The 16100-nt window shown below is 62.8% G+C and overlaps 2 protein-coding genes across 6 annotated transcripts; one reads left to right on the top strand and one right to left on the bottom strand.

Annotated features, from left to right (window-relative positions):
* On the bottom strand, positions 1 to 4433 carry PPM1N (protein phosphatase, Mg2+/Mn2+ dependent 1N (putative)). Of its 3 annotated transcripts, none has more exons than XM_051829676.2 (5): positions 3072 to 4081; positions 2533 to 2650; positions 2347 to 2452; positions 2230 to 2272; positions 1 to 293 (listed from the first exon to the last, which is right to left on the bottom strand). In XM_051829676.2, the coding sequence occupies exons 1-5, from the start codon at positions 3999 to 4001 to the stop codon at positions 216 to 218; spliced, it is 1275 nt and encodes a 424-aa protein (XP_051685636.1). In that variant the 5' UTR covers positions 4002 to 4081; the 3' UTR covers positions 1 to 215. The 3 variants fall into 3 exon arrangements, with proteins under 3 accessions (XP_051685636.1, XP_069918186.1, XP_069918185.1); XM_070062085.1 differs by having other exon boundaries at positions 1 to 467; positions 3072 to 4080; XM_070062084.1 differs by lacking the exon at positions 1 to 293 and adding an exon at positions 1488 to 2043 and having other exon boundaries at positions 3072 to 4433.
* A 619-nt stretch (positions 4434 to 5052) lies between these two features.
* RTN2 (reticulon 2) lies at positions 5053 to 13785 on the top strand. 3 transcript variants are annotated; one of them, XM_070062086.1, is made up of 10 exons: positions 5053 to 5281; positions 7047 to 7091; positions 7186 to 7656; positions 7747 to 8001; positions 10078 to 10285; positions 10496 to 10634; positions 10728 to 10797; positions 10913 to 10959; positions 13044 to 13102; positions 13302 to 13785. In XM_070062086.1, exons 1-10 carry the CDS (start codon positions 5248 to 5250, stop codon positions 13381 to 13383), a joined length of 1410 nt encoding a protein of 469 aa, XP_069918187.1. In that variant the 5' UTR covers positions 5053 to 5247; the 3' UTR covers positions 13384 to 13785. The 3 variants fall into 3 exon arrangements, with proteins under 3 accessions (XP_069918187.1, XP_069918188.1, XP_069918189.1); XM_070062087.1 differs by having other exon boundaries at positions 7050 to 7091; XM_070062088.1 differs by lacking the exons at positions 5053 to 5281; positions 7047 to 7091; positions 7186 to 7656; positions 7747 to 8001 and adding an exon at positions 8373 to 8587.
* The last annotated feature ends 2315 nt before the right edge of the window (positions 13786 to 16100 follow it).

The raw sequence follows: 16100 nt of genomic DNA on the forward strand, positions 1-16100 counted from the left end.
TTTGGAAACATGTAATTAAAGTTTAATAATAAAAACTCCCCTGCCTCCCCCGAACACTGATAAAAACCAGAAGGGAAGGGGAGGGGAGAAGAGGGGGTGGGAGGAGAGGAGGGGAGGGGAGGGGGTGGGAGGAGAGGAGGGGAGGGGGTGGGAGGAGAGGGGAGGTTATTGAGCTCGGTGATCTGATAGGAGCCCTTCAGCTAGCTGTCTTCATTTCAAAACCCTGGGGTTGGTTTCTGTTGTCTCTGCTGTGGGCGTGGGTGTGGGCGGTGGAGTTCCCCCACCTGGCAGACCTGTGGGGGGAAGTGGGGAAGGGGCCGGGCGTGGGGCTGGGGAAGGGGCCAGTGTTCTTCCTCAGTCCGCCGGGGCTGCAGCTGAGCAGGCCGAGGGTGACAGCATCAGGCCTCCAAGCCCGAGGCGGAGTTTGCCTGGGCGCAGGTGGGCTTCCCAGCCGGCCCCTGCCCCTTCTGTAACACAGAGGTGGGAGGCGCTGCCTGTGAATCCCTCTCAACACCCACTCCTCTGTCTCCTTTAAAATTTGTATTTATCTATTTTATCTGAGACAGGGGGTGCCGGTGCTGTGGCGTAGCAGGTAATCAGCAGCCTCACGCCACATGGGCTTTGGTTTGAGTCCCGGCTGCTCCACTATTGGTCCAGCTGCCTGCGAATGGCGTGGGAGAAGCAGTGGAACATGGCCCCTGTTCAGGCCCCTGCCACCCACGTGGGAGACCCGGATGAAGCTCCGGGCTCCTGCCTTTGGCTTGTCTCAGTCCCTGCAACGGCCGCCTGGGAAGTGAACCAGCAGGTGGAAGATCTCTCTCAACTCTTGACTTTAAAATAAATATTTAAAGAGAGAGAGAGAGAGAGAGAGAGAGAGAGAGAGAGAGAGAGAGAGAGATCCTCCAAGCAGTGGCTCACAGCCAGGCCACCCTGGGGCCCAGAACTCTATCCAGGTCTCAAGGACTTGACCCGGCTCCTGCTGCTCCAGGCAGAACCCCGGGCACTCCAGTATGGACTGCAGCACCTCCGGGACGTCACATCCTCAATCCACCCGCTCTGGCTGGCATGGAGCCCAATCCTAAGGGCTAGCGTCTGACCTGTGACCCCAGACAAGGTGCCAATCAAAGACTGAGTGGCCGGCGCCGCGGCTCACTAGGCTAATCCTCCAACTAGCGGCGCCGGCACACCGGGTTCTAGTCCCGGTTGGGGTGCCGGATTCTGTCCCGGTTGCCCCTCTTCCAGGCCAGCTCTCTGCTGTGGCCCGGGAGTGCAGTGGAGGATGGCCCAGGTGCTTGGGCCCTGCACCCCATGGGAGACCAGGAAAAGCACCTGGCTCCTGGCTCCTGCCATCGGATCAGCGCGGTGCGCTGGCCGCAGCGCGCCGGCCGCAGCGGCCATTGGAGGGTGAACCAACGGCAAAGGAAGACCTTTCTCTCTGTCTCTCTCTCTCTCACTGTCCACTCTGCCTGTCAAAAAAAAAAAAAAAAAAAAAAGACTGAGTGACAGCTGGAGCACCTGACCCAGGGTGGCCAATGAGAGCCCACTATGGCCCAAGGCTGCAAAAACCTGGAAATTCACAGGCCATCTCCAGAGGACCCTGCGGGGTGAGCCTGGCGCTGCGGCTCTCTGCTGCCTTCATGGGGAGACCCGCGTGGGAAGGAAGCCGGCTCAGAGGACATGAAACCCGGTTCCTGTCACTCCGGGCAGATAACCTCCTCATGCTACGAGAAGTCCTCCATAGCCCTTCCTCGTGCGCGTGGTGACAACCAGACCCCTCCTCTGCCGCCGAGGCCTGCGGGCCCAGCCTCTGCCGTGCACCCGGACCTCTGGTCTCTGCTGGTCATTAACATTCCTGGAATTGTTCTGCCTTATTCCCAGGCTGTGTGTGTGTGTGCGCGTGCGCGCACGCGCGTGTGCTTGGGATGGGGCTTTGCAGAGCATCCCAGGGGCTGCACTAACGGGGGGGGGGGGCAGGGTCTCCTCTCTGCCTCTCCTGGCTGCAGCTTCCGGCCCGTGCAGATCGCGGGAGGCAGCAGGCGATGGCTGAAGTCCACCGGGTCCCCACCACCCACGGAGAGAGACCTGGGTTGAGTTTCTGACTCCAGCCTTCGGCCCAGCCGCAGCCCCAGCCCTTAGCAGCAGGTAAGGGGTAAGCAGCAGACAGGACGTGAGGAGGAAGGGGCTGCCCCACCCCCTCCGGAGAGAGAGAAAGAACAGCTGTGCCCTTACCTGCCCGCAGCACTCTCTGTAAGCTTGGGCGATGACCGCAGCCCTGGAGAGCAAGGGGGGGGGCCCTCAGTGGGGGGTGGGGATGGGGGCTCCTACCCCACCTCCCCCCCCACTCACTTGCAGTGCAGCCCTCCCCCGGGAGGCAGATCCGGGACGTGCTCCGAGGCCAGGGTCCTAAACACCGCGTTGAGGGTGGGGGGCTCCCGGGCAGAGGCGCACAGCTCTGAGAAGAAGGCGCAGGTTATGGGAGGGACCCCACTTCCCGACCTCCGCTCCCCGCGGGACTCCGGGGACCCCGCCCACCTGCGACTCTGCAGCCCAGCGCCGCATCCAGTGCCCGCTCCCTCCTGACCGCCTCCTCAGAAGGCCCGGGGGCTCCCGGGAAGCAGACCAGGATGCAGGTCATGTTGTCCAGGCTGCCCTGGACAGAGAGGAGGAAAGGGGGCCCCGTGGGAGCGAGCTGGAGGCTGAACCTCCCCACTACCCGGGAGCTCAACACTGTCCCGCCCATCTAGGGGCCCTCGCCCTCAAAACCCAGCCCTTAGGCCACACCCCTCCCCATCCAAACCCCGCCCCAACTGAGGTCACCACGCCCCTTTGAGATTCTGCACACTCTGTGAGCTGGCTGCCCTAGTCACACCTTCCAACGTGCCCGCCCCTTCCATGAAACCACGCCCCTCACCCCAAAGCCCCACCCCCTTACCTATCTAGCGCTACTGTTCTCCCCCTGGGTCTCAGACCCCCGGCAATCCACGCCCCCTCGCTGAACCCCACGCCCTCCCTGTCTGGCTGTATTCTCGCCTCTTGGCCTTCGAATGCACCACACATCCTGATCCCGGGACCTTGCACAGACACGTGTCCAACAGCTGGGCGCACAGAAGCTCCGGGGCCAGGCCCAGGCCGAGGCGCGAAGCCACCAGCTCCGCCAGGGCCGCTCCGGACAGGGCGTCCCACACGCCGTCCGAGGCCAGGAGCACGAACTCATCTTCAGCGCGGCGTGCCAGCGCGGTCACCTCGGGCTCCGCAGACACGAGCTGCTGCTCTGGGGGCCTCCCCGGCACCTGCTTGAAGGCAAAGTCCCCCAGCGCTCGCGACACGGCAAGGGAGCCCTCGACGCGCCGGAGGCGGATGGTGCCGCCAGCGTCGTGGATGCGCTCGCGTTCCCGCGGCCGCAGCGGCCGGTGGTCCTCCGTGCGGAAGGCCACGGCGCCGGCGCGGCTCAGCACGGCGCGCGAGTCCCCGCAGTGCGCCAGGTACAGGAAGCGCGGGGAGACGAGCAGCGCCACGGCCGTGGAGCCGCCAGGGTCGCCGCGGGGCCAGAGCGCACGCAGTCGCGCGTCGGCGCTCAGGAAGGCCTGGCGCAGCGCCCCGCGGACGCCCTCGGGTTCGCAGGGCGCGGGGCCCAGCGCCTCGAGCGCGTGGCTCATCAGGTGGCGCGCGCAGAAGCGGGCAGCTCGCGCCCCGCCGTGGCCGTCGAAGACCGCGAAGAAAGCCCAGCCCGAGGGCAGCCCGGGTAACTCGAGCTGCGCGCAGTGCGCGTCCTCCATGCGCGCGCGCCAGCCCTGCACGGCGCTGGCCCCGAAGCGCAGGCCCCACGCTGCCGCCGCACCCCCGTGCGGCCACTGGACGCATCGCGGCGCGGTCAGGAGAGGCGGCGGCCCGCCGGGGACCCGGCTCCCCGCCGCCGCCTCCTCTTCCTCCCTCTCCTCTTCCTCCTCTTCCTTGCCGGCCGGCCAGAGGAGACGGCCCAGCAGGCGGGCAAGGGCCGCCATCCTGGGGCCGCGGGATCAAGAAAGCTCCACACTCGGCTGCCCGCCTCCCCCATTAATCCCCTCCGCGGTGAGATTGTAAGCCCACTAAATCCCCTTCCTGTCCCTTGACCTGCGAGGGAGTAGGGTCACTGGCAGGAATCGCACTGCTGAGTCCCGCGTGTCCTGCACCCTCGCAGCCAGGGATGGGACCTGGGCCAGGGCGCATTTGTAACAGTAGCAAATCAGTCACCCATTCCCAAGCTCAACACCGCCCATTTACAGAAGGGGAAACTGAGTCACAGAGGAAGTAATCGGTGTCCCAGGGCATTGCTGACTCCAGAATCCGATGTCACAGTCTTGGCTTCAGGTCCCAGCCCCAACCTCAAAACCTTCACATATAGAACTTTCCACGGGTCGACCGCTGCCCTTCCCCCACTGCGCCCTGGCCACCAGGTGCCTTCTCATCCAGGTCCTGCCCACCCACTCAAGCCCACCATTTCCGCCGCCTGGGCATTGCCCGTAGCTTCCCCCTCTTAACTCCGGGACTTGTCCCAAACCCTGGCTTCTGGAAACCCTGGCTTCTGCGCCCCCTCCCCAGCCCGGTCCCTCTCGTTCCCCCCAGGCCACGCCTCTAGGGCTTCGGCCACGCCCAGTTGTTAGAATAATTCTAAATTGTTCAACTCCTCGGCACTCCAAAGCTTCCTCCCCATCCCTCCCCACTCGCCCTCTGTGATCTGGGCTTGGGCTGGAGCTCAGAGCTTTAGAACATTTCCAGTCCCTCTCAGTGGATCCTAGCTCTGCTCCTACCCGGCCTGACACCCGCGCCCCCATCCTCTCCTGGACTCCTAGGAGGCACCATTCTCTCCTGGGGCCCCCCCCCCCCCGCCTCGCCTCAGGCCCCGCCCCTTCCCTAAAGGCCCCGTCCCACCTGTCTAGACCCCGCCCCTCGGGCGGCCTCCCGCTGTATCCCTGCCCCGAAGGCCGCCTCCTAGCTCCGCCCCTCGCCGGCGTTGCCCCGCCCCCGCGCGCCCTGCGTCCCGCCCCGGCCCCGCCCCCGGCCCCGCGCTGCAGTGCCTTCCCCGCCGCGGCCCCGCCCGCCCCCGCCGAGCCGAGCAGAGGGCGGCGGCGGCGGCTCGCGCGGCCCGGGAGGAGGCGACGAGGATGGCGGCGGCATCGTGGGCGCGGCGGAGATGAGCGCCAGAGGCCCCGGGCCCAGGGCGGCGCGGCCGGAGTGGGCGGGGGTCCCGATGCAGGCCCGAGGGGGGCCATGGGGCAGGTCCTGCCGGTCTTCGCCCACTGCAGTGAGTAGAGAGGGAGGCTCGGGCCTGGTGTGGGGCCCTGAGGCCCGAGTGGGGTCCCTCCGGGGTATCCCCTCCGCGCCTCGCCGCGGGAGAGCCGAGGGGGGGGAGGAGGCAGAGGAGACAAAGGAAGCTCTCCCCTCCCCCCGCTCTCTGGCGGCCACGGGGCAGCCTGACCAGGAGGACCCTGGTGGATGGGGCAGAGGTGGGGGGCGCGCTGGGCGCTGGGATGTGTCGTCTGGCCCCTCCCCAGGACGGGGACGCGCGCGGGAGCTGTCCCTTGGCCCTGGTGCTGGCCGCAGCTGGCGGGGAAGGGGTTGAATGGAGGGGTAGAGGCAGGACAGAGAGGAGGGGTCTGACTCCCCATCACCCGTCTATACATCGTTTTCTGCCCAAGAGGAAGCGCCGACCTCACCCACACTGTCCAAGCCCCTGTCCCTGGTAAACAGCCATTCCTGGGTCGAGGCCAGGACCCGCGGGTCTGTAGCAGGCTCTGCCGCTGGTCAGTAGTAACCCTGGAGAACGAGGACCCACGCCGCTCCCGGCCTGCGGTTTCCTGGCGAGGAAGCGGAGATGGGGCCGAGGGCCGTGGGGTTTGAAGCAGCGTCCAGCCTGTCCCCGGGGCACAGCCGCAGGCCAGCCCGGAGCGCCCGGGGTGGTCCTCCAGGTCCTGCTCGCTGGGCCCAGGGCTCCTGTGTCTGCTGTTCCCTGGCCACACCTGCTCTCTCACAGCTGGGCTTTCAGCAGCCTCTGATCTAGATACTGGCACATTCCAGTCTTCAGATGCCGTGGTTCCAAGCATCTGTGATTTCAGCATTTTGGGGTACCCTCCCCACACTTTCAGATCTTGTTCTTACCTTGGATTAGGGAGGGAAGCCCTGCTGAACTGCCCCTCCCCTCACTCCTCCCATCTCCCACCCCTCCATCCCTCTGTCATCAGACGAGCCCAGCACGGCGCCCACCCCAGGGCCTTTGCACTGGCTCCCCTCCCTGTCCAGCTTCCCTGGATGTCAGCCTGGCTCCCTCACTTCCTTCAGCTCTCTGCTCACCTGGCAACTTATCACAGAAGGCTTCTGGCTCTTGCAGTCTCTTCCCTGACCCGGTATTGTGCATGTATTTATTTATAAGGCAGAGTAAGAGAGAGAGGAGGAAAGAGAGAAAGAGAGAGAGAGAGGTCCTCCATTCACTAATTCACTCCCCAAATGGCTGCAATAGCCCAGACTGAGCCAGGCCAAAGCCAGGAGCCAGGAGCTTCTTCCAGGTCTCCCACGTGGGTGCAGGGGCCCAAGGACGTGGGCCATCTTCTGCTGCTTTCCCAGGCCACAGCAGAGAGCTGGATCGGAAGTGGAGCAGCCGGGACTCCAAACAGCGCCCACATGGGATGCTGGCCCTGCGGGCGGTGGCTTAACCCGCCGCACCACAAAGGCAGCCCCATACGTATCTGTGTATTGTCTGCCTTCCTCGTAGAGCGCAAACCACAGGAGGGCAGGTGTTTCGTCCGTTTGGTTCATAACTGTGTCGCCAGGGCCTACCGGTAGCAGGTGCTCAGAGAGTGGCCGCTGAAAGCATGCTCAGGCTCTATGATTTCCGGATTTGAACGTTAGTGCTCGGAGCTGCTGCCGGATGCCAGGGTTGTAGGCTGCCTGCTGCGTGTTCCTGGGGGGGGGGGGGGGGCACGAATCTGGGCCGTCTAAGATTCCAGAGCGGGCACACATCTGCGATCCGGACGGTCTAAACTCCTAAGAGCCTCCCACTCTTCTTCTCCCAGAAGAAGCTCCGTCTACAGCCTCGTCGACCCCGGACTCCACGGAAGGTAAGCGGAGCGGGAGGAGGAGAGGGTGCGGCCGGCGGGAGCCCGCGCGGGTCACGGCCTCCCCCCGGGTCACGGCCTCCCTCCGCCCCCGCAGGAGGAAAGGACGACTCGGATTTCCGCGAGCTGCACACAGCCCGGGAATTCTCGGAAGACGACGAGGAGGAGACCACTTCGCAGGACTGGGGCACCCCCCGGGAGCTGACCTTTTCCTACATCGCCTTCGACGGCGCCGTGGGCTCCGGGGGCCGCAGGGACTCGGCTGCCCGCCGCCCCCGGCCCCAGGGCCGCTCCGTCTCGGAACCGCGAGACCCGCCCCCTCAGCCGGACCTGGGCGACAGCCTGGAAAGCATCCCCAGCCTCAGCCAGTCCCCGGAGCCCGGACGCCGCGCGGACCCCGGCCCCGCGCCCCCCGCCGACCACCCGCTGGAGGACCTGAGGCTCCGGCTGGACCAGCTGGGCTGGGCTGCGCGGGAAGCGGGATCCGGGGAGGACTCCGCCACCAGCAGCTCCACCCCGCTGGAAGACGAGGAACCCGACGGCTTGGAGGCGGGAGGACCCGGGGCAGGTGAGATGTCCGAGGGGCGAGGGGCGGGTGGTCTCCTCTCCGGGCAGCTCCGAGGAGGAAGCTCATGGCCTTGTCTCTCCACCGCGTCAGAACTGGACCCGCGACTCGGACTGGCTCAGCCCTCACCGCCAAAAGTCTTGACCCCTCAGCCCAGCCCGGGCCCTGGGACTCCCCAGGCCGGTACCCCGTCTCCACCCCGATCCCAAGATTCGAACTCTGGGCCTGATGAGCCCTCGCTGGCCGAGGAGGAAGAGCCGAGGGGGCGACTGGAGCGGGAGCCAATCACAGCACAGTGCCTCGATAGCACGGACCAATCACAGTTCACTTTGGAGCCACACCTTCTCGGTAAGCGAAGTGTTTGAAGACGTTCTGTTGGACGACAGCCGGTCGTGGGGAAGGAACGCATTGCTATTGGCTAAACATAATCAGCTCCGCCCCCTTAAAAACATTTCCCATTATCTCCGATTACCATTGGCTCTTTCTCTATAGTTCCCCGCCCACTGGAGAAGTCAGTCTTCCTTCAAGCATTAGGATTGGCTAACAGCCAGTCCGCCTTTGGCGAGCTCCCCCTAGAGGCTAGTCGTGGAACTGCCCTCTCCTGGACGTGGTCCTGGCACCAGCGAACTATGCCATTTAAAAGCCCTTCTCGGACCACACCTGTTGGCCAGTTGTAAACAGACCCAGCCTTGCTTTGAAACAGGCTCCGCCTCCAGGAACGGCCGCCACTTGGTTATAGTCCTCACTCCTTTTGGCTGTCTACAAAGAGAGTCCCAATTTGGGGACTGACCCCACCTCTAGGGATGGCCATTGGCCGGGCGCTCGGGGGCCCCGCCCCGCTGCTCCCTCCCTCCGGGTTCCGCCGAAGGGGCGAAATCCCGGGAAAGCAGCGCTGTCCGCAGCCTCTCACTCGGAGCCCAGATGGGGAGCAAAGGTGGGCTTGCGGGGCGTGCCGGGCCGGGGCTGGGGCACAGCGGAAACGGGTCTCCACTGGCCCTTGCGCCCCTCAAACCTGGGGGTGTATTCCCTGTCGGTGGCAGGTTCCCCAGCGCTGCAGGCAGGGGCTTGGGGGTGCTGAGGGGACATCTGGCGAGGGCGTGGAGGGAGCATGGGTCCCCTGTTCCCCCGGAGCCAGGGCTTTAGGGTCCCGGAGCAGGGACGGCCCCTCCCCCAGCCTCAAGCCCAGGCTGGAGCTGTCACTCAGGGGCTGGATGCGCCAGCACAGCTGCTCGCAGGCCCCCTCCCCCCAGCGTGCCTAAACTTAGACCCCGCCTTAGGCGACCCGGCCCCTCCCCCACCCGCTGGCGTCCGCCGCGGGGAGCCCGCCCCGGGAGGGAGGGGGTGCCCTACTTGGAGTAGGGGCAGGCTGTGTGGAGGGGCATGCAGAGGGGAGGGGGTTCAGCCTCTGAGGGGCGCCCTCCGGATGGGTCCGTTTGGTGGGAGTGAGACCGGGAGGGTGGCGTGGATCTGGAAGGGAACGCTAGGACCCGAGCTGCCCCTGGAGCGATCTGGGGGGTTTGTTGAAGCTTTGGGGTGCGGCGCCCGCCAGCCAGAGCTCAGATCGGGTTTAGGAGGTGAGGGTGTCAGACAGGGGTCGGGTGGGATTTTGAGTGAGGACTTACAGGGCAGTGTGGCGTTGTTAACACACGTCGGACTTGGGAAATGTGTTTGGGGAGGGTGTCACGGAGGTTTCGCTTGACACCGGGCAGGTGGGCAAACGTTTAGAAGAAGGAGGCGGCCGGTTGCTGGGCAGGACGCTGGTGTTGCTAAGTCAATGGGAAATTAACAAAATGTGTGCCATTAAAAACCCAAAACCCGCTCACCCGGAGGTGCGAAGCTGCAGGAGGGGCACTGTTTGGGGAGAGGGCGTAGGGAATGCAGCCAGGAGGACCAGCAGTGGTAAAGTGACCACCAACATCACCAACAAGGCTAAGGCGACGTGGCACAGCCGCGCGATGGAGTATCACGCAGCTCTTAAACGGAGCGGCCGCCAAGGGCAGTCCCAGTTGGCCGGGAGGGAGCTGTAAGTGGAGCGAGGGATGCGGGTGTGGGTGCACAGAGGGGGCTTCAACAAGCTTGTGCAAAATGGAATGAAAGATACGTTTATCCAAAGCGTTTTATGCAAAAAGATACGTTATGCAAAAAAGATTCTGCAATGCACATGCAGTTTTCCCTCATATGCTTTGTGAAGACCCCCTGTGCACCTGCGTATAAATGGACACGTGTGTGACCTGTAACACGTGTGATCTGTGGCATACATGATACAATGACATGCTTAGAATGTATGTATGTGACATATAACGTGGATTCCGTTTCTTCACTGAGGACCAGGGAGCACATGTGTGTTACCTGTGTGTCCACACGGAATCGCGCGGGGGGGCTGGGACGCGGGAGCCCCGCCTGACGCCCGCCCCTCCCCCACAGTGGCGGACCTGTTGTACTGGAAGGACGCGAGGACGTCGGGCGTGGTCTTCACGGGCCTCATGGTCTCCCTCCTCTGCCTCCTGCACTTTAGCGTCGTGTCCGTGGCCGCCCACGGGGCTCTGCTCCTGCTCTGCGGCACCATCTCTCTCAGGGTTTATCGCAAAGTGCTGCAGGCAGTCCACCGCGGCGACGGAGCCAACCCCTTCCAGTGAGGACCCCCGGCCCCCGCCCCCCACCCTTGCCCCTGACTTTAAACCAGGTCTGACCTCTGACCCTGGCCCTCTCCGTTTCGTGTGTAGCCCAGTCTTAACTCTGGGTTCCCCCAGCCCCCACTTCTCGCCCTGGTTGCAGCCACACACACACACCCGGTCTGGGCCCCACGGCCCCCGGGTCACCTCACACGCCCGTGTCCCCGCAGGGCCTACCTGGATGTGGACTTGACCCTGACGCGGGAGCAGACGGAGCGTCTGTCCCAGCAGATGGCCTCCCACGTGGTCTCCACGGCCACGCAGCTGCGGCATTTCTTCCTGGTCGAAGACCTAGTGGATTCCCTCAAGGTGCCCCGCCCCTCCTGCATGCCCAGGCTCCCCTCTGTGCCCTGGGGGGGCGTGGCTGGGTCAGCTCCTGGCTGACCCTGCCCCTCCCCCCAGCTGGCCCTCCTCTTCTACATCCTGACCTTCGTGGGCGCCGTCTTCAATGGTTTAACTCTTCTCATTCTGGGTGAGCGGGGAAGGTGGCGGGGGCAAGTGGGCGGGCGGTGGGGGGCTCTGGTGAGGGGCAGGGCTCCGGGCGGACCTGACCGTCGAGAGCCCTGAGCCCCCGTCTGTCCCCGCAGGAGTGATCGCTTTGTTCACCGTGCCCCTGCTCTACCGGCAGCACCAGGTGAGTGGCCAGCACGGTGGTCCGGCCGCCTCCCTTCTAGAACCGGGTCCCACCGGCACGGGTTCGGGCTGCTGCCCCTCCTCAGTGCAGCGAGACGGGACTAAGATGTCTCAACAGCCAGAGAGCAGCGTTTTGATTGCTGTGCCTGGATAGAACCAGGACGTGGCTGCCGTGCTCTGACCCACGCCTGAGAACTAGCCGCCGCGTACACCTGATGCTGGACCCCCGGCCCAGCGGCCATGTCCAGTGCAGAGAGGGAGGGACAGCCCCTGGCACACCTGGAGGCTGAACGGCGCTGACGCCAGCCCACATCGGGTGCCCCAAGTAACAGCATCTTCCCCCGATGGCAGCAGGCCCGGCAGGCACACGCGCCAGCTGGAGACAGACGCTGGCGGGGTCCTGGCTCCTGCCGGTCGGAGCGGGTGGGATGACTGTCCGCCGGGCACACTGGCCTCCAGCCCATCGGGATGACCTGGCTCCTGACCGGGGGACACCCTCCGCCAGACCTGGTCCCAGCTGACGCCCTCACTGCCCGGACAACCGAGACTGACCGAGCGCCAGCACTGGGGACTAAGCGAGTGACTTCAGTGACTCCACGTGGGGACTGGCTGCCGTCACCTGACCCCAGCACAGACACACGTGCACTCACAGACACACACACAGATACACTCACACCCAGCAGACATGTGCACTCACATACAGTCACACACACACACCCAGCAGACATGTGCACTCAGACACACACACACACCCAGCACACACGTGCACTCACACACACAGATACACTCACACCCAGCAGACACGTGTACTCACATACAGCCACACACACACTCACACCCAGCACACATGTGCACTCACAGACACACACACAGATACACCCACACCCAGCTGACACATGTACTCACATACAACCACACACACTCACACCCAGCACACACATTCACAGACACACACAGATACACTCACACCCAGCACACACATGCACTCACATACAGTCACACACACACTCACACCCAGCACAGACACACGTGCACTCACAGACACACACACTCACACCCAGCACACCCAGCAGACATGTGTACTCACATACAGTCACACACACTCACACCCAGCACACACGTGCACTCACAGACACACACAGATACACTCACACTCAGCAGACATGTGCACTCACATACAGTCACACACACACACTCACACCCAGAGGACACACATGCACTCACAAAAACACACACAGATACACTCACACCCAGCACACACGTGCACTCACATACAGTCACACACACTCACACCCAGCACACACATTCACAGACACACAGATACACTCACACTCAGCAGACATGTGCACTCACATACAGTCACACACACACACACTCATACCCAGAGGACACACATGCACTCACAAACACACAGATACACTCAAACCCAGCACACACGTGCACTCACAGTCACACACACTCACACCCAGCACACACGTGCACTCACATACAGACACACACTCACACCCAGCACAGACACACGTGCACTAAGTCACACACGCATACAAAGACATACACACATTCACACTTAAACGCATACACACATTTACACTAACACAGACACACACACTTAAACACATGCACACTAACACATACACTTACACATTCATACGTGCACATATTTGCACTAACACACACTTATACTTACACACACTAACACATATACTCACATACATACACACACTTAACACATTTACACTAACACACTCATACTTGCACACATATGCTAACACATATACTCGCATACGTACACAAAGACAAACACACATATACATGTGCACATACACTAACACACTGACACAGACATCCGCACACACACACACACGCACACAGACACACTGACTGCAGGTTCCACCTGCCCAGGACGCAGACTCCTGGGCGGGCACTCCTGGGTCTCCTTGAGGTCACACGCAGCGCAGGGCATGGTCCAGCCGGCCGACCCGAGAGGAGCTGGTGGTTCTCGAGGGCCCCCACTCCTGGCTTGGGGGCCGGGGAGCCGCCCCCCGGAGACTAAGGAGAACCCCTCCGATCGCCTCTTTCCCCCAGGCCCAGATTGACCAGTACGTGGGGCTGGTGACCAATCAGTTGAGCACCATCAAAGCTAAGTAAGGCCCTGGGGAACCAGGGATGGGAGCAGGGCGGGGGGCTTGGGGCGTCCTTTTACCCTGCGGGCGGGTCCCCAGACCTCCCAGGGAAGGGTGGCGTCGGGCGCGCGGGGGCCGGCCTCGGGCTCAGCCGTGCCGCCGTCGGCCCTTCCCTTGGCTCCCGGTCGCCCGCCCCTCACCCCACGCGTTTCTCCTCCAGGATCCGAGCTAAGATCCCAGGGACCGGAGCCCTCGCCTCAGCAGCCGCCGCAGTCTCCGGATCCAAAGCCAAAGCCGAATGAGAGGGGTGTCTCTGCGCGCGGGACGCCTGCCCCCATCCCCAGAGCAGCCCTCGGCCCCTTCCATCTCCATCCTCACCCCTTCTGCCCGAGCCGTTTCTCCGGTGGGGGTCAGGATCATGCCCACCAGGGAATCCGCAACTTGCCTGAGCGGCCAGGACTACATTTCCCAAGAGGCTCTGCTCTAGGAGTCCAGGAAAGGCGAGGCACCGTTGGCCGCGGGGCCTGCTGGGACTTGTAGTTGGGTAGTCTGGGCATCGCCCTGCACTTCCGCGACCCGCCGCCGGAGGCGCCGTGAGGGATTGGTGTCTCCCGGACGCCACTGGCCCCAAGGTTGGGGCTTTGCATGGGGCGCAGGGGAGCTGAGCTTGGAGTTAACGCTGTAATAAAGACTCCTGTGGAAAACCCAAGGGCTCCTGTGCTTTCCGGCGCCTCCAGTTTTCATCTTCCTGCGCTGCGCTCCGGGAGCACCGCCCCCACCTCGGCAGAAGCAGCCCGGGTACTGTCTATTTGGATTATAGGAGATGGTTGAGGGATAGAAGCCGAGAGACCACCCACTCCACGGCTAGCCAGGCATTGGCAGCCACTGTCCATACCTGTGCCCAAGGCAGACATCACTAATGGATGCCCTGGCTGTGCAGCGACTCAGAGCACAGCACTATCCCCCAAACATAGCCAACCCTTCCTCGTCATTGCAATTCGGGGACAGCTCCACTGCCCACGTTGTCACCAGGCCAGGCACCCAGGCGTGACCCTGGGAGTCCTGTCCCCTGCTTCCCACATTCACGGAATCCCTGTCCTAGGTACTTTCCGAACACCTGCCTGCCTCTGGCCAGCTCAGTTGCCTCCTGGCTGGCTGGGCTCCAGGTTCCCGAGCTTTGCCAGAGAAGAAGGAGGCAAAGTGGCACCGGGGTGTAAAGGTCCCTCTTGTTTGGCCCCGGGCTCCACCGCCTCCTGCCGTGTGGTTGCTTCGGTCTCCCCAGGTACAGGGCTGTCACCATCGCTGTGCCCTGCACCCCTGCACAGAACAAATGCCCAGGACACAGGTGTGGATCCTTCTGACACTGCTTCCCAAAGCCCTGCACACCGTGTGTTCTGCTTACCTAATTTTTTTTCTTGAGATTTATTTACTCAAAAGTCAGAGTTACACAGGAGAAGCAGAGAGAGAGAGAGAGAGAGAGAGAGAGAGAGAGAGAGAGAGAGAGGTCTCCCATCCGCTGGTTCACTTCCCAATTGGCCAGAACAGCCAGAACTGAGCTGATCCGAAGCCAGGAGCCAGGAGCTTCTTCCAGGTCTCCCACGTGGGTGCAGGGGCCCAAGCACTTGGACCATCTTCTACTGCTTGCCCAGGCCACAGCAGAGAGCTAGATCAGAAGAGGAGCAGCCTGAACTAGAACTGGCGCCCATATCGGATGCCGGCACTGCAGGTCAGGACATTAACCCATTGCACCACAGCGCTGGCCCCATAAAAATCTCTTTTTTAAAAGGATTCCTGGATTAGATCAGTATTCCTGATTGCAGGAATAGAAGATGATGGCAAAAATAAACACAAAAATACTAACATCTGAAAGGTTTGTTCGGGCATCATCTAACATAGTGAGTGGGCCCCAGCCAGGGCTCTAGGAAGACAGATACAATGTTCTGACAGATACAATGTTTCGAGGCACGGTTACAGCCCCAGGGTCCGAACACAGGGAGCCGAGGAGGGCAGCTCTCTAACCCAAACAAACAGGGCTTAGCAGAGGCACCTGGAGTAGGGATTTTTCATGCAGGGGCAGATTTCCTAAGGATGCTTTTATTCACGTTTTCCTAAGACCAAGTGTCTGCTCATCCACACCAAAGAGAGTGGGGGACGAAGGGCTGGTTGATCAGGGCCCGCAGGCATATTCTTGGCACAGTCTCTGGAGGCAAGCAAAAAAAAAAAAAAAAATCAGGCTGATGCTGGGAGCAGCCTTCTCGTAGCCCAGGCCAGGGCTCACATCCACCTCCAGGGAGCCCATTACACAGGAGGGGAGAGCGAGGCCCAGAGGAGGACAGGGACAGGAGCCCCTCCCTCCCTCACCTCCCTCACTTCCCTCACTTTGCCGGCCCCGGGGACACGGTGAGGGAGTAAGTCCACCATGAAACACACCAAACACCAGGGTTAGAGGAAACGTTTATTGTCGGGTGGGGGAAGCCCGACGGGTGTGTGCGGGGGGGGGGGTGAGAGAGAGGAGAGACAGCACGTGTTGGGGAACAGCGCCTGTGAAACCTTTGCGGGGGGGGGGGAGCGGGCAGGGAAGCAGGAGCAGCGAATCCCATTAGGGTGGGGGTGGAGCTGACACCGGGCCACCTGGCTTCCAGCAAAGGCGGCGGGAGAGGGGGCCGGAGCCTAGGATGGTGTCGGGGTGTAGACCGCACCTCAGGTAGGACTGCACCATTTTACTAACACCGTGTATCCGTGGGACGGACAGGCACGGAATTGGCAAGCGGAAGCAGGGCCCGGGCAGAGGGACAGGCGTGCTATTTTAGACTGACAGGCAGGGAAGGCATCCCCCGGGGCGCTGGTCTCTGGGCTGAGGCCAGAGCCGTGTGGGCACACGGAGGCCCTGAGCAGGAGGCAGCGTGCCTCTCACCTCTCGGGAGCCAACCCTAGCAGTGAGAGGCGGGGTAAGAGGAGAGGAAGGCGCTGGATTATGGGGATTTGCCGGCCAGGGGGAGAACTTGGACATTTCACTCTA

This window comes from Oryctolagus cuniculus, chromosome 18, assembly GCF_964237555.1.
Source record: "Oryctolagus cuniculus chromosome 18, mOryCun1.1, whole genome shotgun sequence".
Taxonomy (NCBI): Eukaryota; Metazoa; Chordata; class Mammalia; order Lagomorpha; family Leporidae; genus Oryctolagus; species Oryctolagus cuniculus.

Bases quoted from the DNA above. Each gene is read 5' to 3' on its own strand.
- PPM1N (XM_070062084.1), bottom strand. From the start codon at position 4,001: ATGGCGGCCCTTGCCCGCCTGCTGGGCCGTCTCCTCTGGCCGGCCGGC. The intron at 2,651-3,071 runs GTCCCGGGATCA...CTCTCTGTCCAG, and splicing joins TGGACACGTGTCTGTGCAAG to GGCAGCCTGGACAACATGAC. The intron at 2,273-2,346 runs GTGAGTGGGGGG...CTTGCTCTCCAG, and splicing joins GGGGGAGGGCTGCACTGCAA to GGCTGCGGTCATCGCCCAAG.
- RTN2 (XM_070062086.1), top strand. From the start codon at position 5,248: ATGGGGCAGGTCCTGCCGGTCTTCGCCCACTGCA. The intron at 8,002-10,077 runs GTAAGCGAAGTG...CCTCCCCCACAG, and splicing joins TTTGGAGCCACACCTTCTCG to TGGCGGACCTGTTGTACTGG. The intron at 13,103-13,301 runs GTAAGGCCCTGG...TTTCTCCTCCAG, and splicing joins TTGAGCACCATCAAAGCTAA to GATCCGAGCTAAGATCCCAG.